The following is a 23,049-nucleotide window of genomic DNA, read 5'->3' on the forward strand; positions in this document are numbered from 1 at the left end:
GCTAGAAAAAAAAGAGCAGCCCCTCATGCTGAAAGAAAGTCTCCCAAGTGGGGTCGGTTCTCTGGAAAACAACTGGATATGGTGTTGGTCTTTATTACAGTTTCCACAGACTAAAAAAAAAAGTTGTTTATAAAACAAAAGCCACATCGATTTGATACGGTAACATTTTGAGAATTTTGTTTTTGCACAGCGGAAACCAGGGCTGATGTGCTCATGGTGGAAATGGAGCCTGTTCAGTTACCCCAAAGCACCTCTCCTAAAACACGAATCTGAGTAAGCCAGGCTCGGCCTTGCCAGGAACAGCCGGCATTGTTTGGCTCTTTGGAGAGACAGGCGAGGCCAGCAAAGCCCTCATACCATGCAACACCACGCTCACACACCCAGGCTCTGGCCTGCCCTCCGAGGGACGCCTCCAGGGTCCTCACCTTCCCTCCAGTCCCTGGACCACATGGTGGAGGACACGGTTCTGGCCTGTCCTCTCCAGCGCTAGGACCACCTGGGCAAGAGGAGACTCCTCTCTTGTTTGCAGTTCTGTTCTCAGACAGTGAAAGACGCCAAACGAAACATTCAAGTTTCCTGCTGTTTTGAGCCAGATCATGTGAAAACTAAAGAAAATCTATGTTTGCTGGCTTTGAGAACAGGAGTAACTACTTTTTTAAGCACAAAGGAAGCAACTTACAAGGAGGGCCAGACTCACAGTGAGAAAGTAAAATGTGTAGGAATCCTATTAAAATTGGGGCTTTGGGAGACCTCCTATTGGCTGTGTCTTCATTTTCCATACCACTAGAATAGTTGATTTTCCCTCTTCCTGTCATTCTGTGGTGAAAAATTAAATTCAGTGCTGCAAGCAAAAATTTGGGGGGAAAGATTTCTTATGTTTTGTAGAGTACTGTACTATAGAAACTATTTGGATAGTATATATATATATATATATATATATATATATATATATATATTTCCCTACAAAAATGAAAAGAGATACTTCATTTGTTTGATTCATTCAGTATCATGGTGACTTATGGCTGGACACCAGCAGTCTAGGTTCCTGCTCTCAGGAGTTCACATGTGCTAAGTGGGGGAGATAGACAACAAATTCGTAAACTCTGAAATATATCATGTAATTTCTGACAGTGATAATGCTTTGAGAAAAAATAAAGCAGGGTGAGGAGATAGAAAGTGAATAGGCAAGGTGGTCAGAGAAGGTCTCCAGGAAGAGAAAATAGTTGAACAGAGAGCTGAAGACCTGGAAGGAGTGAGCCATGCACAGTTCTAGAGGAAGGGCATTCCAGGCAAGGCTGGTGGCTCAAGCTGAGTACAGGAGGGAAAATGGTGTTGGATGAGACTGGAAAGGTCAGGGCGTGTTGGTTCCTGTTTGCCATGATAAGGAATATAGACTTTATTCCAAGTGTTATGGGAAGCCTTTGAGAGACTTTGTTTACTATCAGCTTATTCTCTACCCAGTTCCAAAAAGAGAGAGAATTTTATCCGTTCATTCAACAGTTATTTATTGATCACTAAGCATATATCAGACTGGGTCCAGTGCTTTAAAAATTATGACCTCTGTCATCAAATGAGGGGATAAGAAAATAGCATGAACAACCAGAACAAACGTAGAATCAAGAAAGTTGCAAAAGAGAGGGAAAAATATTACTCCTAATAATAATAATGTAAGAAGATAAATTACAAATATTAATGCTGATTAATAAGAATGCTATGCCCTAGGTACTATTCATGTATTTTTTCACATGACTCAATGCCTTATGTATTGTTATTCTTCCTTGTAAACGAGGAAACTGAGGTCAGAAAAACAAAGTAATATCATAGACCAGAAAGCGATTAAGCTGAGAAGCCGGGATTTGAATCCAGGTTTGTCTGATTCTAAAGCATAAAGTTTCTCTCCTCATAGGAAGGAGCTACTGTGACAAGCTACATATTTTGTAACTCAGTATGTATAACTCTGCTGTTTCTAAGAATAAGATACTTCATCTAGCAGACTTGGGTCAGATTGGCTTCAGAGATATATTCCAAAGTTAAATGTACCCACTGTAAAGTGGGGTATTAAAATTCTTAAAAAACAATTCCCAAACACTGCAAGGAGAAGAGCCCAAAACGATTTTTTCCTTCAGAAAACATGTTACCATCTTTAATAATAGTGTTCTATTTGTTTGTTCCTCAGTTTTCTTGTGCCCCCAACTGCATTGTCCCTGGCATAAGTGCAAAAAATCATGTCTGATTGTTCACCATTTTATTTGCAGAGCCTAGCACAGCACCTAAAACACAGTAGGTGCTCAATTAATATTAGTTGAATGAATGAATGAATTAAACTTCATTTTCTTTCTTTCCAGGGCCTGCCTTTACTGCCGTGTACCACTCCAGACAGCATGCAGAGTTGGTGGAGAGTATAACAAACATCAGAGATATTTTGCAATTCATGGCTGACCCATGCTGATCCTTTCTTTAATTAAACCTTCCACTTGTGAATGAATCATTTCTTCCATTAATTAAAACAGGATACACTTATGTCTCTGTAAAGTATGTGTCAAAAGAAAGCATTCCACCTAAAATATATACAGGAGGCGCTGACCACCGCGGAGAGTCATCCATCATAGTCTGCTAAAAAGATCAGCTCTGGAATTAGAACGAGCACAATCATCTCTTATGCCCTCCAAAATACAGGTTGCAGCTTCTCACCCGATCTGTCAGCTCCTGTGCTAATATAGGGAGTAAAGCATAGTGTGAAGCCGTAAGAGGACCGTTTATTTTGTAGGGCAGGGCAGGCGGCCCCAGCGCTCCGGTAATGCCATCATCTCTAATAACTGCTTGGAGCCTGTGCTCTCTGGAGACTTGTCTCTTGATTGTTAGAGCTGGAAGGCAGCGGAATCTCACTGTTGGCGAGGCTCAACAATTGCTCCTGCGGTTCCTCCGAAAGCCAAGAGGATGACTGAGAAATCTGACGGCGCTGTTTAGGTGGACAAAGCAAGTTCGTGTTCCCACTCACCCCCACCGTCTCCTTCTGGAAGAAGTGGGCTGCAGAAATCGATTTGCAGTCTTTAGCTCCAGGAAACAGTGAGCCCATGCAGCCACTGTTCAAAATATTTTGCCTCAGAGGAAACTCTGCACTCTCCAAACTCCAAAGACCTCGATGAAGTACATAACCATGTTTAAAAATCACCACTGGGGATTCTCCAGGCAAGATGAAAAGGAAAGAAGGATAAAGCATTGAGAAACTCAAAGTGCCTCAGGTCCTCTAAAAACAAGTTTTAAATATCCTGCAAGATTTCAAATGCAGCAATTTTTGAGAAAGCGCGACATTGTAAAGCCTGTTCTCTCGGTGAAGTGTCAGGCTCCATAGGAGTAGGAATGATAAACACTCTTCCTGCATATTTAGGAGGCTGTTTCAGAAGACGCCAAGTGATTGCTAAAACAGTCGTGCAATTTAGTGTGTTTTAGTACCACAATTTTCTGTCCAATACTAATTGCTCTTTTATTTTTCCTTCAATTAATCCTGTAAGGCGGGTACAAAAATGTAGGAATGATAAGGACATTTGCCATCATTGGGGCTATTTCCAATGGTGAAAGGAAGGACTGGAAAGGTGAAGTGACTTGTCCAGGGCCAAGGGCAGGTTCATGGCAGAGCCAGGGCTCCCAACTATGTCTCCTCTCTCACAGTCCTGGGCTCTTTCCCCTGTGTTTCTAATGAGGACTGAGTCAAGGGTGATTTATTCCCTCAGCACAGTGCTAGGTACAGTGCCTGTGGATTGATTAATGCATTGATTCCCACAGAATAAGAGATTTGAGATTACTTGACAAATCTCTCAAGTACTCAGGAAAAAAAAAATCAATAGTTTTTCTTTGACTTCAAGTCCAAATTATTTGTAGTATTTCAGAGGTACTTTCCTCCTGCCTTCAATACTTCTCCGATACTCACTGGCTTGTCTCCTGGGTCAAGATATATCAGACTGAAAAGAGGAGGTATATGAGAGATTTAACAATTAGTGGAAATGGACCATAACACTGGAGAATTAATTGTTCACATGGTACAGAGCAGTGATTAAGAACATTGACTCTGGAGTCAAGTTGCCCTGGGTTCAAATGCTAGCTTTGACATTTAGAAGATGTGTAGTCTAAGATCACTGATTGCGGGCTTTTTAAATCCCGGGGCCTCAGTTTTCTCCTCTGTAAAATGGAAATTTTAGTACCTACTTTACAGGCTTGACTCAAGGATAAATTTTAAAATCTGGCTCCCTTTATATGTGTGATTTAATGACATATTCAAACAGTAACATTAGAACAAGAGCTATGAAAAAATTAGACCATTAAACTTGCTTTATATTGATTGAAGCCCTAATACTAGGTCATTTTTGAGAGAAGAGCATCCTTGTGCTATTTGATGTTATTTCCTCTCTCTCGGCCCCCACTCCACACCACCCTAGTTTAAATGCCCAGGTCCCTTGTCTGCATAACTGCAATAGCCTCCTCTCTGCTGCTTGTCTCTTTCTCTTTTTATCTCCAATCTAGTTCTTCTTGAGTAACCATTTAAAGAAACATATTTGGCCATATCATGCTCTAACTGAAAAGCCTTCGGGGATTCCTATGGCTTACACAATAAAGCAGTACAGGCTGGTCCCAACCCCCTACTGTAACTCATTCCTACCAGCATCATCCCCACACCCCACATTCTAACCAAACAGGACTACTCACTGTTCCCTCAACACCCCATGTACTAATACACCTCTGTGGCTTTGCTCATGATGTGCTCTTGGACTGAAACCATCTTTTCCCACTTCATCACCTACTAAATTCCTGGTCATCCACCAAAGCCCAGCTACAATTTCACCTCTTCAATTAAGCCTTTCCTTACTCCACTCCCCTCCTGGCAAAATTAATTACTCCTTGCTCTGTGTGCGATGCCACTTTGTTCTTATCTCACAAATAGCATTTACTGCATTAAATTATATTTTATTGTATATGTGTCTGTCCCCAGCGAAACCCGGATTAGCAGACATTCGAAACCGTTCCCTCCTTCCAAACCCATGACTCTTTTCCCCACTAAGATCAAGTGCTGCCTAGAATTGTTTTTAACTAGTGCTCTGAGCAGCCCCTCCAAATCCCTGAGTTGACACCAGAGTGAAACAGATTTGCAACCTGTAGCTAAAGTATGATGGCCATGAGTACAGGACCATGTCTGTTTATCTCTCTACTTCTAGTACCTAGTGCAATACCTAGTATGTAATAAATGTTTGTTAAGTACGTGAAAGCAAGGAACCACAGCAAGGTACTATTTATTAGGTGTGAACTCTTAGGAACAGTTCTGGGTGCTGAGAGTGTAGCGTCAGACATAGATTGTTAGTACTCGACACCACACTTCATATCCTAGACTCGGGGACATGGAAATGTAAATTCTGTCTGTAAAAGGAGCTCAGATTTGGGAAATTGTTGCAAAGTAATTCAAAACTCTTTTATACACACAGACACGCTTGCTTGGTAGACAATGTACCTTTTTAATATCATATGAACTTATCAGCCATGAGGTAGAACACTTATCTTCTTCATCCTTCTTCACCAAATATTCCAAATAAGTCTTTATATCTAGTTTTATAATGTAAGTTAACAGGAAAGTAAGATTTATTTTATAGAAATTATAATAATTATTATTGTTAATAATAGCAAACATTTACTGGCTCCTCAGTATGTACCAGGCACTGTCTTAGCTGCTTGATATGTATTAGGTCATTTGATCTACACAACAGTGCTATGAGGTTGGTGATTATCTTCATTTTGCAGATGAGAAAACAGAGTCTCAGAGAGGTTAAGTCAATTGCATGACATTTCGCATCTAGTAAATAACAGAAGTGAGATTCAAACCAAGATGTGCCAAATTTCAGAAACCATACCTTAACCATCATGTTCTATCTCATGAGAACCCACACTGCATCTTGTATTAGTCAGCTTTTTTACAATAATGCTGTGTAACAATCATCTCAAAACTCAGTGGCTTAAAACAGCAAGCATTTATTCTCATGCTCAAAGGTCTGCAGATCAACTGTGCTTCAGCTGAGTTAGGCTGAGCTCAGCTGGGAGGGTCTGTGAATTTAGCTTAGATTTGCTCCATATTTTTAATTTTAGACTCCAGACAGTAGTTACCCAGGGTATCCCATGGCAGGTGACCAGTGCACAAGATTGAAGCTAAATTGAGGAAAGCACAATGTTTTTCATGTCCACAAACATTTCAGTGGCCAAAGCAACCCAACATCAATGGGGGAGGAAAGTGAAGGCCCATGATGGAATGTTGAAGGGAGTAAATATTTACTACTAATAATACCAAGTATCACACGGTACCTTTATTTATTTTTTAAAAAGGTCTTGGCTACTTAATCTTTTGCAGTTAGGCAGGTATTTCATTTTTGCCTCTGAGCAATGACACAAAGTTCAAAAGCTGCTGCTGAAGGCTTCAGCCCTTCTAGTGTCTACGTAGTTGTGTGTGAGTACTAAAATGCTGACCTTTGAACTCTTTAGAATGGCACCGTTGTTGGCAGATTGAAAATCCACACTTTTCTTCGCCTGATTCTTTGCCAAGTTCATGAAGGTGTTTATATATTTTTTAAAACCTTCCAATAAATCTTTGATTTCCTCAAGAGCAATGTATTTTCGGAAACCTAGAAGTTCTTGTGAACAGCTCTTATACAGGCTCAGAATAAGGTTACAGAGGTTCAGAGTAGCCTTAGAGGGCACTTAGTTCAACTTTCTCATTTTACAGATGAGGAAACAAATAGTTTCAGTGTCAAACTTCCAATTATTGCATACTGTGAGCTACATTTTTTTTCTCATATAAGGAAAGCAATGAGAAAAATCTCGGGGGCAACCTTTACACATCATGCTGCAACTGTAATTCTGTAGCGGGGACCTCCATTCAGTTTATTTTATGAGAACCCTCATGACTTTGCTCACTATATGACCACGACCAACTTCCCTGATTGCCTATGAAAAACAGAAATCAAGTCTTTCCCTTTCTCTTTATAATCTTGGGGACCTTCTGCTTTGAGAGCCAGCAGAATAAACTGAGAGACACCTGGTCACCTGCCCCAGTGTCCTGAAGACGACAGCTGTTTTCCACAAGGGAGAGAGACAGGGAGGCACCACGCCCAGTTTTCCAGGAAGGGAATTATGACTATCTTTCCAGGCCAAACACTTTCAATATTTAACTAATATTCTCTGCTATTAAACCAGTACATTTAGAAGGGAGAGTATGCTGGGGTGAGGATGGGAGTGAAGATTAGAAAACTCTAAGGTGAAAAGTACAGTTGATTAAATAAGTATTGATGGAATGAATACATGCTATGGGCCAGATCTTGTGCTAGGGAATAGGGTGATGATGTAAACAAGACAGAAAAAGGTCCCGTGTTCAGGATGCTTCCAGTCTAGCTTGGACATGTAACTAAAGTGCTATCAAAGCAAAAGTATAGGGTATCATGGGAGGGTATATTGCAGGATTTAGCTGAGTGTATGTAAGGAGGGGCTGAGACACAGTCAGAGAAGGTGTCCCTGGGTAAATGATGTTTCCCCAATAGTCTTTAGGGGGCTGAGGTCAAGAGCTTTCCAGAAAGAGTATAGAGCACGTGCAAAGGCCTAACAGAACTGAGAAATAGCTAAGGAAGCCACAGCTTAGTCGGGGAGGGGAGACCAATATAAGATTAATATAAGCCCCCCAAGCTGTTGGGTGGGGACTTATAGGACAAGAATAGAGTACAGAACTTTATTCTAAGGCTAAAGAGAAGACATTAAAAGTAATGTAAAGACATTAAAGTAGGGGAATGACATGATAATAGGATTTTCATTTTTAAAAGGAACACTTTGGCTGTAGTGACAAGAACAAATTGGAGATGGGGGGAAAGAGAGAATTGGGGAATGTAAGAAAATTACATGGAGAACAAAATAAGAATCTGGAGCTGATTCCAAATACTCAGCCCAGGTTGGCTCTAGATGATGTAGAGTGAAGAGTTGGGCTGAATGTGTACTCGTGTGTGTACGTGTGCCTGTTTGTAGATCACACAGAGCATGATGAAGATCCTCTCTTCTCCCCAAAGTCACCCACAACTTCTAGATAGCTCAGGAATTGGATCACTTATTTGGTGTTTGAAACTGTCTCCAGAACATGCTGGTGAAAGGACAAGAATGGCTTTAGAGTTAAGGCTGGCAAACTGGACACATATACTTAGCTCCCTTTCTTCCTGAAACCCACTAACACAGAGCAATGAGGATGGAAGAGGCAAAAACAGCAAAACCTGTGAAGGGCTGGTGACTGAGCTAGCAGACAAGGCGGACAAAGCCACCTGCAAAGCCTCTTGTGGGGAGACCCCCAGAGGGACTTGGGGACAGAGAGCATAGGCAGGAACTGGTGCTCCTGGGATTTCTGGAAGTGAGAGTAAAGGTGGGGCTGGAGCAGGAGGGTTGGCAGAAAGGGTGTAGAAGCAGGTAGTTTCCCTTGCCTCCACTCCCACTCTCCCCATGCCATGCAGTCACTTGACTTCCTCAGCAGTAAATGACAGCAGAGATTTATTTCCCAGAGACGGTAAACAGGGGGTTTCTGAACTGGGGATGCAGGGAGAGTCGAGGTATGGGAGATCACTGTGCTGAAAACAGAGGGATTCAAGGAATATTGATGGGCTGACTGAATATTTGGACTCCAGCCTTCTTCCCCCACTCAGCTTCCAGAGCACAGCAGCCAGACATGTATTCTGTAAGAAGGGGATTGAAGAGTCTTCTCTGGACATCTGACCAGTCCAGGAGAAAAGGCCCACATGGAGGGTTCCCTAGGAAACAGCCTAGTCATATAACCCACCCCAGTGCCAAGTTGGGGAAGCTCTGGGAGAGATCTCAAGAAAATGAAATCAATAATTACTAATGTGTTTTTACACAACTGGGGCAGAATTTAGATTTGATTAAGGATAAGGTCATTAAAACCCAAGCAAGGGAAAAAACAAGCCAATTATTCACTCTAGGTGGAAAAAATGTGCAGGAAAGGAAAAATATTTTTGATATCCCACACAAATTAGCTGCCTACAGCATTTACACAGTCATGGTGATAGAAACATTAGATATTGATCTAACTGAGTTACAACATCACTATATTGGTCAGATGGAACACTACGTGTGTGTGTGTGTGTGTGTGTGTGTGTGTGTGTGTGTGTGACCTATAGAGAGCTAAGTCCCCATCTTGTATGTCGGGAAGCCAATAGATAACTTCTATAATTGAAATATCATGTAGCAACATAAATCTGTTATTTGGAAACTTATAGTTAAATATTAACAGAATCAGAAAAGTTGAAAGAGATTGTCTTTGGAGAGTGTGCAATGGAGGTGGGAAGCATTGTATGGCTTGTTAACTCCTATTTTTCATAATAAGCCATATAAAAATAGTTGACTCCTTCATATATGTATAATGTTAATGAAAATAAACATTAAATTTAAAGAGGAAGGCCTCCCTGGTGGCACAGTGGTTAAAAATCTGCCTGCCAATGCAGGGGACATGTGTTTGAGCCCTGGTCCGGGAAGACTCCACACGCCGCAGAGCAACTAAGCCCGTGTGCCACAACTACTGAGCCTGCGCTCTAGAGCCCATGAGCCACAATTACTGAAGCCCATGTGCCTAGAGCCCGTGCTCCGCAACAAGAGAAGCCACCGCAATGAGAAGTCCACGCACCTCAACGAAGAGTGGCCCCTGCTCGCTGCAACTAGAGAAAGCCCGCACACAGCAACGAAGACCCAACACAGCCAAAAATAAAATTAATTAATTAAATTTAAAAAATAAAGAGGAAAAGAAAAAAGTAGTTATGCTAATATATCCCATTATTGGCTTCTTTTTTTTTTTTTGTACTCCCTTCTGGATTTGACCGCAGTACCAAGTACACATAGCTGTTGCTTTACCTTGTGTTATGGGTTAAGCTGGGTCCCCCAAATGATGTAGAAGACCTAACGTAAATTACTTCAGAATGAGCCCTTATTTGGAGATAGGGCCTTTACAGAGGCAACCAAGTTAAAGTAAGTTCATTAGGGTAGGCCCTAATCTAAAATGACTGGTGTTCCTATAAAATGGGGAAACTTGGACACAGAGACAGATGCACACACAGGGAGAATGCCATGTGAAGTTGAAGGTAGAGATCTGGGTGATGTATCTACAAGCCAAGGAACACCAAAGGTTGCCCTCAGAAGCTAGAGAAGAGGCATGGAACAGAGTTTCCCTAACAGCCCTCTGAAGGAGCCAACCCTGCTGACACCTTGATATTGTACTTCTAGCCTCCAGAACTGTGAGACAACACAGCTCTGTTGTCTAAGCCACCCAATCTGTGGTACTTTGTTATGGGAGCCCTAGGAACTAACACACATGGCATGCTATAGCTCAATTCTGTGGACTCAATAAAGGGAGGGACTATGTTTCTGAATCTTCCACTGAAAGGAGGAGAAAAGGAAGGGAGGAAAGAAAAGAGGGAGGAAAGGAAGAAGAGATGGGCCAAAATGTGCCTAGATCAACCTTGACTCCAGCCGGAAAATCTTTCTTTGAGCAAGAGAGGTTATACTTCTGTCTCTAACTCTTTTATAACTGGAATATACATATGTATAATATTTGTAGTTGAAAAATAAATAAATACAAACATACACACATACCAAAGAAAAATGGAAAAGAAAATGTTTCTCCTCAATTCTTCAAAATCTCCAAACGGGAGAATAACTAACTGGTAATGTTGAGATAAATAAAGTACATTGAGGTCAATAAAGGATTAATAGATTGTATTTTAATTTGTTGATTTTTCCTAACAAAGTAAGATAACTGCATTGGGGTAGACTGGGCTCTGCCTTACTTCTCCCTTGGAACTCACAGAGCCAGGGAGACATGGACCCAGGGCCGTTCTTCCTGGGCATACTTGGGAACATTGAGAAAACTTTTCAAAGATTGGCCCTTGATGGATGTAGGTAAGAAGGTAAGAGCTACCACTTCCACCTAGTTGTCCAGCTCCAATACGCGATATGTAAACCACACGCAGCCTCTCTGTGGTTTACAAGGTTCAAACTTGTTAACTAAAATCAATTGAAATAAAAAGGGTCACATTTGCCGTGGTACACAATTTACTTCTCCAGACGGCTTTGGCCTGCACTGCCGGACACACACACACACACGCACACGCACACACACACACACTCAGTAACCCTGGGGGAGAGCAGAGGCAGCTGCAGAAGCCCAAAACCTCCCCAGTCCTAATTAAACCCTCCAAGTTTCCAGGCAACACAGCCAAGGAAAAAATCATTTCCAAGCTGAAGACCCTCAGCCCCCGCCCCAGCAAAGGAAACGGTCGTTTGGTTTAATCAGCCCACGTGCACATTCTCTCTCCACAGGTTGCCAAGACTGGGCCTGTACTTAGCAGAGGTATTTGTGTAATCAAAGCTTCTGGAACTTTCCCTGCCAAGGCTACCAATGTGAATAGGCTCCTGAGGTAAAAATGTTCCCCCTGCTGGGGACGGTGCCCTTGAAGTCTACATCAAAATCAAGCCAGGGTCACAGCTGTTGCGGCACCCCACAGCGGAAAACTTGCAAGAAATCCTAGCCTGCACTACTGCTTTGCCTCAGGTCTAGCGGAAACAGGCCCCAGTTGCAGGGGAGGGAGGGAGGGAGGGAGAGGAGAAAGGGAATATGTTTTCAAAAAGCCAACCCCTCTAAGTAGTACTCGGGGGTGGGAAGACAAAGCCGCCGTGGAACCTTGTCCCTTCACCAAGGCAACCTCACCCCACCACCCTCGCCCCTCCTCCTCTGTGAGCTGGGGGTCCCGCAGGTTGGCCGAGAGCCACTAGGTGGCAACAGATTAACTCTTCAAATGCCAGAGTGGGCTCAGAGAAGTCAGGAGTTGGGTGGAAAACTTTGCACCTGGTCGCTTTTCAGAGGAAAGGAAAAGCAAATGGCTTTTTTCTGTCCTTAAAGACCCTCGGCTTGCAGTGTTGATATCGGAGGAAACCCCGTGAGGGGAAGACTGCTTCCAGGTCACCCATTCTTAGGGTGGCTTGAGACATGGGGAGATACATCGTGTGTGCTCCAGGTTTCACGTCAGTGACAACAGGCTAAAAGACCCTTTGAGAAGCTTATGCTCACGTTCAATCCACTTCAACAAATACTAACTACAGTAAGAAATGTGTGCGTGGCATTTTCCACGGACAGCGCTAGTGGACGAGGCCCCTGCCCTTGGAGTTTGTGGGGATGACAAGCGCTACATGAATGGTGTCTTTTTTTTAACTGAAGTTGATGTACAATATTATATAATTTACAGGTGTACAATATAGTGACTCACAATTTTTAAAGGTTATAGTCCATTTATAGTTATTATAAAAGATTGGCTATGCTCCTTGTATTGTACAATATATCCTTGTAGCTTATTTTATTTTTTAATTTTTATTTTTTAAATAAATTTATTTATTTTTGGCTGCGTTGGGTCTTCGTTGCTGCACACGGACTTTCTCTAGTTGCGGTGACGGGCTTCTCATTGCAGTGGCTTCTCTTGTTATGGAGCACAGGCTCTCGGTGCACGGCCTTCACTAGTTGCAGCATGAGGGCTCAGTAGTTGCAGCTCACGGGCTCTAGAGCGCAGGCTCAGTAGTTGTGGCACACGGGCTTAGTTGCTCTGCGGCATGTGGGATCTTCCCGGACCAGGGCTCGAACCCATGTCCCCTGCGTTGGCAGGCGTATTCTTAACCACTGTGCCACCAGGGAAGCCCTGTAGCTTATTTTATACCTAATAATTTGTACTTCTTAATCCCCTACCCCTATATAGCACCCCCTTTCCCTCTCCCCACTGGTAACCACTAGTTTGCTCTCTATATGTGTGTCTGCTTCTTTTTTTGTTGTATCATGAATAATATAAGATCTTATAGTTAGCCACCTTTGAGGTGTAAAGGAGAGGAGACTCAAATTTTCTATGAGTAAAAAGGAAGACAAGTTCCAGAAAAGAGGCTCATGAAGATCATTTTACATCAAGCTTCTCTGATATGGGAAGGCTTACGTTTCCAGGGTGAGCAAGGCCTAAAATATGGGAGCCACCACAGAGAAACTTTGCCAGCAGAGGCTAAAAATGCTTGCTGTTCAGATGACAAGAAAAACAAATCATTCCCCTGTGTATTCTAGCCTCTGCAAAGCATCCCCCCATTCTGCCTATTAAACTTCTCCCACAAATATAAAAATACTGTGGTGTTGATTGGAGTATAGGGCCGGAAAGGTGAAATTGATTTACTTTAGAAAAGCGAGAGGGAGCTACCAGCCTCAGGAGGAATAAATTCAGAAAGGCGGGACGGAAGCTGGGGGAGAGAAGACAAGTGCTCTTTCGCTGGGTTTAAGAGAGTTTGGAGGGATACTGGGAGAAGGAGGAAAGAATTGGGAGGAGGGAGCCATAAATGTGTGATATATACGACAAGAGAGAGATGGGAAAGGCAATTTTAAGATGTTTTGCTGTGCATTTGGGATTCTCTTTGATATGGTTCAACAGAACTCAGTAAAGATTAAAATTACCTTGCGATTATTTTTATTTCTTGGGCTGGAAGGCCGCCGATGACAGAGCAAGCAACTTTGGTGGCAACACTCCCTTCCCTTCCCGCCTGTCTAGGTGGTGGGACAGTGTCCAGATTGTAAATTCTTTCAGGAAAAGCCATTCCAGGATCTCTGATAGGTTATACAAAACGTAAGTATTTGTTATGCTAATTCTAATATGCAATTTCTCATTCTTGAATAGGCAGCCTCAGAGTTTCACTTTTGCTCTACACATTCACCAAAAAGACAGGAAGCACCACAGTAAGACAACTCTCTGATCATCAAGTGACTTTGGACGATGATGTCACGTGGTTTTCTTTAATCATCACCATACTTATACTGAGTACATGGCAGGACTAATAGGTGTTGGGTGGAATCGGGGCTCAGAATGGCCCACTGCCTCAGTTCTTATTTGGGACAAGAACTGTTGTGTGTTGGAGAATTTTAAATGAGTTTTTCCCGAGGTCCTGATCATACTTTCATTTTTTCTCTCTGCCAGATTCCCTGTATCTCTAACCACTCCTTTACCACCCAACCATGTCTAGTCTGCTAAGCAAATTCCTACCCTAAAAGAAAGCTTTTTGAAATGTCCCGGGCTCTGTGAAACCTGCCCCGAGCACTCACCACACCCTCTGTACATAAGTCACCCCCTGGTACTGCGATATTGCTTTCATATCTACCTTCCTAGCTAGAGTGAAGACATGAATGATCTCTATATCTTCAGTGCCCAGAACAGTGCTCAGCACACAGCTGATGCTTGACAAACATTGGACCAAGACCTGTCCCATATCCTGTCCTTCCATGCTGAGAAAACCCGTCTTTTGAAAAGCCATCATCTTCCAAGCACTTCACCTAGAACTCAAATGGCAGTAGGTGCTAGGGAATTCGACCGATTATTCATCCCTCTAATTATAATGTGTATTTCTCAATCTTCAGTTGGCAGTCCCAGAACAAAGTTTACTCAGATTTACAGAAAGTGGAGGAAAATGCCCCAATAAGTCGACTTTCTGATCATCAGAGCTCTAGGAATATGCTTCTCAAAGCCTTTAGTGATAGAAATTTTTGTGTCTATCCTTCTGTTTCTGACATGAAACTCTTACTCTTTTAAAAAATGTTTACTTTTAAAAAATACAAAAGTATTCCACGCTCATTAAAGAACAATTGCCAAACAGAGAAAAGCAGAAAACAACAAAACAGTTTTCAATCGTCTCACTATGTAAATAGTAAGTCTGTAACATTTTGGAATATGAATTACTCTCTTACTTATGGATTTTAATAAAAACCAGAGGACAGCTTGTGCTGTCTGCTAAAATTAGAGCCAGATTCCACAGAACATACATAGGTGGATTTCATAGTTGGTTCCTGCGTGCACAGGTGAGGCAGCGCCTGCCTATAGGCACACCCTGGTAAGCAGCTCTGGGTAGGGGGAGATGAGTTAATGGAAAGAGTGAATTAGCACGGTTGGGTGCCTTTGCTTGATCTTATGGAGTTTGTCTCTTGCCAACCACTTTTCTGTTCTCTTCAAATCCCCTGGAGTCGTGACAAGCCTCAGGCTTCCGGCTCCCATCTGTGCAATTACTGGTCAGACCTCTCAGGCTGCAGTGATGGACATGAGGTCCTTAGTAAAAATCCGAGGGCCTCACCAACAGCCCCGTGACCTTCACCACTGGTTTCCTTGACTGAACTTGCCTTGAGCTGTCATACTTGAACTCTAGCCTCCATTATGACACTCTTCCTTGGACTCTTAGTGGCAACCTCAGCACCATCTTTTGTTACTGTAATGGGACAAACAACTCCCTAGAATGGAAAGATCATGGCAGCAAGATGACACCTTGTCGAAGTTAATAAAGAGATAGAGGCAGCTTTCAGGCTGAGCAGAGCGGACCATCAGGATGTCCTCATTTGTATGGAACGACCAGCCCCGAGAAAAGTGTACACTGACTTCTCAGCATTGGAATGGATCTTTACATGTGTGTATATATATTTGTTTTATTTAATGTAAAAAGGATTTCTGGGCCCAGAGGAATGAATGGCTGCTGTAACTGAACAAGGCTTACCTAGACTCTGCCAGGCACTGTGCTAATTGCTGAAGACATAAAGACACATACAACAGTCCAGCTAGGGAGAGAACCACGCAGCTGTGTAGAGGGAAAGGATTTTAATATTTATGGAATGCTCTCTCTGTGCTGGCCATTGTGCTGGGTGTTTTGTGAAATTAACACATTTAATCTCCGCAAAGTGTAAATTAGATAGTATTTCCTTTCATTTTATGGAAGGAGAGGAACTGAGGCTCAGGGAGCTATTTACTGCCCTAACTCACACAGCTGGAACTTTTAATAAAAACTCAAAATCGACATCCCAGGCAGTTTGATGGAGCAGAGGGGAGCAGCCTTTCAGCGTGCGTGGGTGGAGATTGGGAGCATGACCTCCGTGCCGTCGGCCTTGTCTTGCTTTCTGCGTCAGCCGGGGCCAGGAGCCACACCATCCCAGGCTTACCTCCTCCTTCCCTGAAGAGGCAAAGGACAGAACGGTGGAATGAACTGGATGTGTAGATTCAGCGGGTCTTGTGTTCCTACCAGTGGTGTGGCCTCAGGTTCGCGTCCTGATTTTTTTTTTTTTTTTTTTTTTTTGCAGTACGCGGGCCTCTCACTGTTGTGGCCTCTCCCGCTGTGGAGCACAGGCTCCAGACGCGCAGGCTCAGCGGCCATGGCTCACGGGCCCAGCCGCTCCGCGGCATGTGGGATCTTCCCGGACCGGGGCACGAACCCGTGTCCCCTGCACCGGCAGGCGGACTCTCAACCACTACGCCATCAGGGAAGCCCACGCGTCTTGATATTTTTGATCTCTGGTTCCTCACTCATATAATGGCACAATGGCAACCTTACAGGGTTAAGATTATGAGTCTTGAGTTATGAAAAGTGGCTCGCACTGCACATGGAGCATTTCAACGCTCAATAATCATTAGCTCTTGTGCTTTCACAGCTTTACCAGCATAGATCTATATGGTCAGTTCCTGTACTATGTCCTAAAATACTCTATTTGTTCTGTGTGTGTTAATCTTTGTCCCCCCAACCCATTCTCCTCCCCTACTAGGTGGCCTTAAATTCTTTGAGGGAAAACATCATGTCACATGTTAACAATTTTCATAGTGTGTGACCCACAGCAAACATGAAAAAACAAAAAACAATACCCAACATTTGATTGATCGAATCTGTCTTGCTGACACCACATTCTGACCACCGGGTGATGGGTTAGTAGCCGATAACTAGAGCCAGCTCATACTGACTGTGAAAGCCATGTTAAACTTTCAGGAAATTTGTGAGCCAGTTGTTAAACTGTGGGTAGCTTAAAATTTGCTGTGGTAGGAGTATTTACACCACAGAAATTGGTTAATCCTATAAAGCAGGGCTTTGCTTCATCCCCGCACCCAAACATACACAGAGAGCCAGAACGTACAAGGTTTCCTGATAGTCTAATTTCTGGTGCCTCATCATTTTCAAGAAACTTCCAGATGATACTTAGCTTGATCTCACCAAAGCAGAAATGTATAGAGTATTTAAAGACTCCCTATACTAATAGGATTTCTGATTTTAGAATTGGAAATTTAAAGATCTCACTTCTTTCGATCACCCTCCAGTGTAGAAGTATCTTCTTTAACATTCCTAATGAATGCCATAGGAACCCAGTCTCTCCCCATGGAGAGCTCCAAAAATTCTTCACAATGGTCTGTTCCTACCTTTCCTGTAACTTCCACTAATTGTTCTGGGATCTGCCTGTATTTTGTAGCAAAGCAGAATGTCCACACTCTCCAAGTGATAGCATTGAGCACAGCTCTCATGTCACAGCCACCATGATTCCTCTTTGTCAGCCTTCATGTAGGGCCTTCATTTTCTCATTGTTAAGACTGTCCACCCCCCACCATTGTAGTTATCCAAGAGCTGAACAAAATATTCTGGATTTAGCCAATTAAGTACAATGAAGTGAGACTACTAATTCCTGTGATATTTTCCCACAAGTATAGTTCACATTTAGTTAAAAAAATTAATTCTTGTCATTAATTAATTATTTTCAAGCCAGGCTACCTTAGTGTTGTATCCACACAATTCATTTCATGAGCTAAGCACTTTACGTTTATGGTGGTTGTATGCCATGTTCCCATTACTGATGCGTTCTCTTTTGAGTATTGATTTTGATAACCATCATATTAATTCAATTAATTTTTAGTTTTGTGACCTCCCCTATAGACCTTCCTATAGGTAAAATTTAAAGACTAAATACAAATATTCAACCAGTTGTGATTTTACCTAATTACTATTATCCAACACAACTGTCTGAAATTTGTCTGCAGGGATGTCATGAGAAGTTTTGTCTAATAGTTTGCTGAAATCAGGCATGTTTATATAATTCCCTAGATTTGTCAGTGCAACCATTTCATCAAAAATGGTAGTGAATTTGATGTGGTATGCCTGGTTTTTAGTGAACTCAGCTGGTTTCTTGTACTCATCTACTTGTTTTCTAATTTGCTTATAAATGTTGTACTTAATAATTGATTCTAGAATTTTGTACTGAGAAAAAGCTTACCAGTCAGTAGTTTCCAATAGCCACCTTTTCCTGTTTGTTGAGATTCAGGATGACATTTTCTTAATACTTCTTTTGACATCTCTCCTGTTCACTTTGATGTCATATGGATTCCAAGTCATGGGACTCTTTTTTTTTTTTTTGCGGTACACGGGCCTCTCACTGTTGTGGCCTCTCCCGTTGCGGAGCACAGGCTCCGGACGCGCAGGCTCAGCGGCCATGGCTCACGGGCCCAGCCGCTCTGCGGCATGTGGGATCTTCCCGGACCGGGGCACGAACCCGTGTCCCCTGCATCGGCAGGCGGACTCTCAACCACTGCGCCACCAGGGAAGCCCCAGTCACGGGACTCTTGCAAGTCCAGAGTCAGATCCTGTTAAATCATTTGTCTGGTCCTTCAGTGCACTGCTGTCTAATAGAAACATGACGCAAAACACACAGATGAACCATTTACGTAATTTAAAAATTTCTAATAGCCACATTAAATAACTAAAAAGAAACAGGTAAAATTAAATTTAACCTTATATCTCCAAATTATTATCATTTCAAAATATAATCTATGTAAAAATTATTGAGATATTTTACATTTTTTATGCTAAGTCTTCCAAATCTAGAGTGTGGTTTATACTTACAGTAAACCTTAATACATATATACCAGCTACATTTCAAGAGCTTAAAAGGCACATGTAGGCACATGAATCGGGCAGGGATAGACTTCTACTCGTTTCAAGTGTCTGGACATTATTGTTATTATTATTCTCATGATGTACTCTTTTTATCTTGCACTTCATTCCCATTTTTGTGATATTTATTCTTTCTTTTTCAGCAAGAAGGGCTCACACACAGTCAAGAAGGCAAGAGCTAAATAGAGGTGGAACAGCCTCACTTTCTCTTTGTCTGTTGATATTAATGAGGGTACCTTTTACAGTTAAATGCCATAAAGAAAGCTCGTTAAGGGCAGTAATATCCCCTAGCACACAATTCTCCCTAGAACCACAAAATGGGTATGTTACAGAGGCCTGGGAGCTAATTCTCTCCAGATGTGCGCAAAGCAAGCCAGACCAAAAGGTGGAAACTGGAATTACTAAACACTTAATAAGGAGCTGATGGAACCAAGGCCCCAGGGTTGGCTTAGCAATAGTGAAACACAGAGACCCTGTTTGTTCAGAGGAACTTCAAAGCCCCCTATAAACTCCCAGGAAAGGTGAGAGGCAAAAACACTACAGAGGATTCTGCAGCATTCTTGCAAAGTCAAACTGGAGACTAACTTGAGATTCTTCCCCTGGTGCTTAAGAAGAAGACTTAGGGGCAGGTCTGGTGAGCAGATGTTTGACTTCTGTTGATGCCCATTCTTACAGTATGTGCATGGAGGATATAGACCTTTCTCTAGTGAGGCCAAAGGGGACAAAACAATTAAACATTTAGTTTAAAAAATAAATCAGAAAGAGCAAATGCCTTCTCTGGACTAAGTATTACTCTATACCCAAACCATAAGATTGCTAATGAGACATAGCAGATCCAAATAAAGTTGGTTATATTTATCTTTGTTTTTTCTTCCTTCCCTCACTTTACTAGTGGGACAAAGAACATGGAGTTTTGGCTAAGATCATAATTTAAAAGTAGGAAAAAAGATCAAATAATCCAGTGTGATATGAGTTGAAAGTCTGATCACTTTGGTCACCAGTTACCTGGCAGGAGAAAGGCTTCTAGGATCCAATCCTGTAGCTGTTTTGTTTTGTTTGTTTGTCTGTTGTTTCCATTGCTAATCGCCGTGACCTGTCAGGTATGTGCTGTTTGCCTTTCATATCTTTCTTTGGGATTCAAAGAAATAATGAAACAATGCCAGCTTAAAAACAAGACAAGAAAAGTGATCAAAAGTGACCCCGATGCCTAAGCAAAATGGTGCCATAGAGGAAGGAAGAGAAAGACCCTCATTAAAATGTTACTAAAAGAGAGAAAAACAGAGACAGTTCTGGTGTTGTTAGAAACTGAGGCAAAATCCCATCTCCTCCTTGGAGAATCAGAACAAAAAGTATCCCCACCCCCTTTTTTTTTCATATGATAGAATTTTGTCCATTGCACTCACAACATAATGATGAGTCAAATGCATAGTCTCTTTGGACTGAGACCTAGGTTGGATTCCCAGCTCAGCCACTTACTAGATGTATAACATTTTCAGTTTCTTAACCTGTCTTGGTTTCAGTTTCCTCATCCATAAACAGGGCAGGAAAATAGGACTTCCTTCTTAGGATTGTTCTGAGGATTAGCAGAGGCAGTGTATGTAAAATTCTGACATTTTATAGCCCATTCCTTGGCACAAGGTGAGCGATAACTAATGATACCCAAGGTGATAGTCTGTTCATTATTTACCATCCCATCTTCCATTCACCTCTCTTCCTGCAGGAATGTGTCCTTCTGGTATTCACAGCCTTTGGTAGATTGCATTATTTTCGGGCAGGTCCTTCTCCTTCTTACCTCCAAAGGGCGGTTCATCAGGGTTGTTCCTTGTGCTAATTCTCTTCATAAAGAAAAGGAGCAGAGTCTCAGCTGAGTCACATACTTGGTGAATTCCTTAACTCTGAGCATTTGCTGAAAGTGTGGCTCTCAGAAATGGTTTTCCGAGATGGACCATTGGCTAAGGAGCTATGTGTCTCCCCGTACCCAGGCTGCCCTCAGTTCCCCTTCCTAGGACTTCTGTGCATATGACCAATCACCATAATAAAGCATTTCATAAAGTCATGATTTGACAAGAAAAAGATAAATGCAAACAGTACACAAACACTGGGAGGAGAAACATCTGGATGTCCACTGCTTGTTTCCTGTTGAGAGAGTTTGGGAACTTGGGGATTTTAACAGTTGGACAGGGCTAATTTTGGAAATGACTTCACATGTCTACAAAAAGGAAAAGCATACATTTATTACACTTTACTCACCAGATGAGGGAAGTTGGTGGTCAACTTCCCAGGCCTCTCTGAGAACAAAGGGGATTGAATTGGAAACGGAGAGAGGATTTTCCTTCCCTTCTCACCCTCTCACTTCTAGTGTACCCCTTCTCCTTGTCATGACTTTGGGTTCCTAGATTTCTAACTTTCCTTCTTATATTCAGTTTCCTCTTAGGTTCCAGAAGTCTTAACTTTGAATTCTGGCTTTACCACTAACAGATCTCTTACTCTAAGCCTCAGTTTCCTCTTTTGAAAATAAAATGAATCATAATCGTAATAGTAATCATAGCAGTAATAAGTACTTACCCTCCAATTTCACGGGATTGTGTAGATCAAGTCCCTTCCTCCTCCTCCCAGTTCCCAAAACATTTGATGTTCTTTCTTGATTCTTTATCTTTTAATAGAGGTTTCCCTTTTCTCTCCCTAGAAAACTGTGACTCACCCTTTTAGACCAAGCCTGAATACCACTGATGCTGTGAGAGATTGTCTCCCTCTCACAGGTATTAAAAATAACATTTCAGAGCACATTTCATAACAAGGGAAATTTTGCAATACATCTTTAAGTAAGAAAAAGGAAGTTATAAAATATATGATCCAAATTTGGTAAAATATTATATTATATATATTTAAATTTGTTTAACAGGATGTTAAATGGGGCTCCTTTTGTCATGGACTTTGGGCTACAGCTGCAAAGCTGAAAGAACCCTCACATTCTAAAATGTAGATGCTAGGTACATATGCAGACGCTGTTAAAAGATAGACCAGATAGCCTTGCAATATCCCACCACCTATATAAGAAAAGGTAAGAAACTCAAATTCAGTTTGCTTAAGTAGGAACTTCTTACTAATGAGTTGTTGGTTGCGTATGAACTGTTGTGTCATCACTCCTCCGTTCCCCATGAGTTACTCACTTCTCAGGTCAGATGAGACTAGCTCTAAGAGAACCACTCCAAGAAACTGGGGATGCCTGCAACAAGAGGAACATGGCTTCTCACTCCTCTCTGGATGCTGGCTGAGTTATAGACAGTCTCAGGCCCATGAAGGTGCTGCCTCCCGAGCAGAGGAGAGTGAGAAAGTTCCTGGGATTTTGACACATGATCCCTTCCCTATAGGTGGAGGCATATGTGAGCCCAGCATGGCTTGTCTGAGCACCCTGAAGGTGTGAGCCAGAGAAGCAGTTGGCAACAGCAGGGTAAGGAGAAAAAGCCACAGAGGAGCAGGGACACCACTATTCAGCATGGGAGGGATGCCTGAGTTTTCCACGGGCCCAGAGGATATTTTGAAGGTAACAGGATTTAAAGTCCCTGGAAGGTCATCCCAGCAGAAAATGGCAGTAAGGTGATTGCAAAAGCTGAGAGTGGAGGAGGGCAAGATATCAGCTGGATTGTGTGTCACTCACATGGATGTCAGGGGCTGCACAGTGTGTAGGTCCTCAGGGTGCCTCCAAGTAATCCACAGGCAACTGGCCAAAGACCAGGGTATGGAAGCCTCTAGAGACAGGCAGGAGTAGCCGAGGGAGACATAAAACATTAACATCAGCACTAGGAAAGGATGTTTCTCTCTCTTCTTCCTCTTCCCCTCTCTTTTGCCCCGAATCTGGAGATCCAGTAGAAGTGAGGAGAATACACCCAGACATACACTTCTCATTCGCCGCTGAAGATTCCTGCCCATGACTCAGGCTTATGTTGAGGGTTGCAAATCAGGGGATGTTGGGAAAAACAGAAATTTTAACTTGGAAGTGAGACTGAAACTTTGGTTTAGGCTCAATGAAACTTGATGTTATAACTGAAAGTGACATTGTCCTTCTGGATCCAGTTTGCTCTCAAGATCCCATGCTTGTTGATGGATGAAGAAAACTTCAGACTTGCCAATGAAAGGTAATGCAGCCTTTCCTCACTTACCCGTACAGCATTGTCTTGGGTTCTCATTGTAACTTAAAGGGAAACGTTCACAAAGTTTAGAACCCTTGAT

The 23,049-nt window shown here is 42.4% G+C and overlaps 1 protein-coding gene across 2 annotated transcripts in view; it reads left to right on the forward strand.

Moving 5' to 3' along the window:
• Positions 1-11,259, forward strand: part of TM2D1 (TM2 domain containing 1) — a 148,962-nt gene extending 137,703 nt beyond the window's left edge. For both annotated transcript variants that reach the window (XM_022575824.3, XM_089921745.1), the window contains one exon: positions 2,346-11,259. In XM_022575824.3, the coding sequence (XP_022431532.1) occupies positions 2,346-2,405 (60 nt within the window). In that variant the 3' untranslated portion in view covers positions 2,406-11,259. The remainder of the gene's footprint in view (positions 1-2,345) is intronic.
• Positions 11,260-23,049: the final 11,790 nt, after the last annotated feature.

The sequence above is a fragment of the Delphinapterus leucas genome, chromosome 1 (genome assembly GCF_059928025.1).
Source record: "Delphinapterus leucas isolate spDelLeu-1000000601 "Yukka" chromosome 1, BTC_Dleu_Yukka2, whole genome shotgun sequence".
Taxonomy (NCBI): domain Eukaryota; kingdom Metazoa; phylum Chordata; class Mammalia; order Artiodactyla; family Monodontidae; genus Delphinapterus; species Delphinapterus leucas.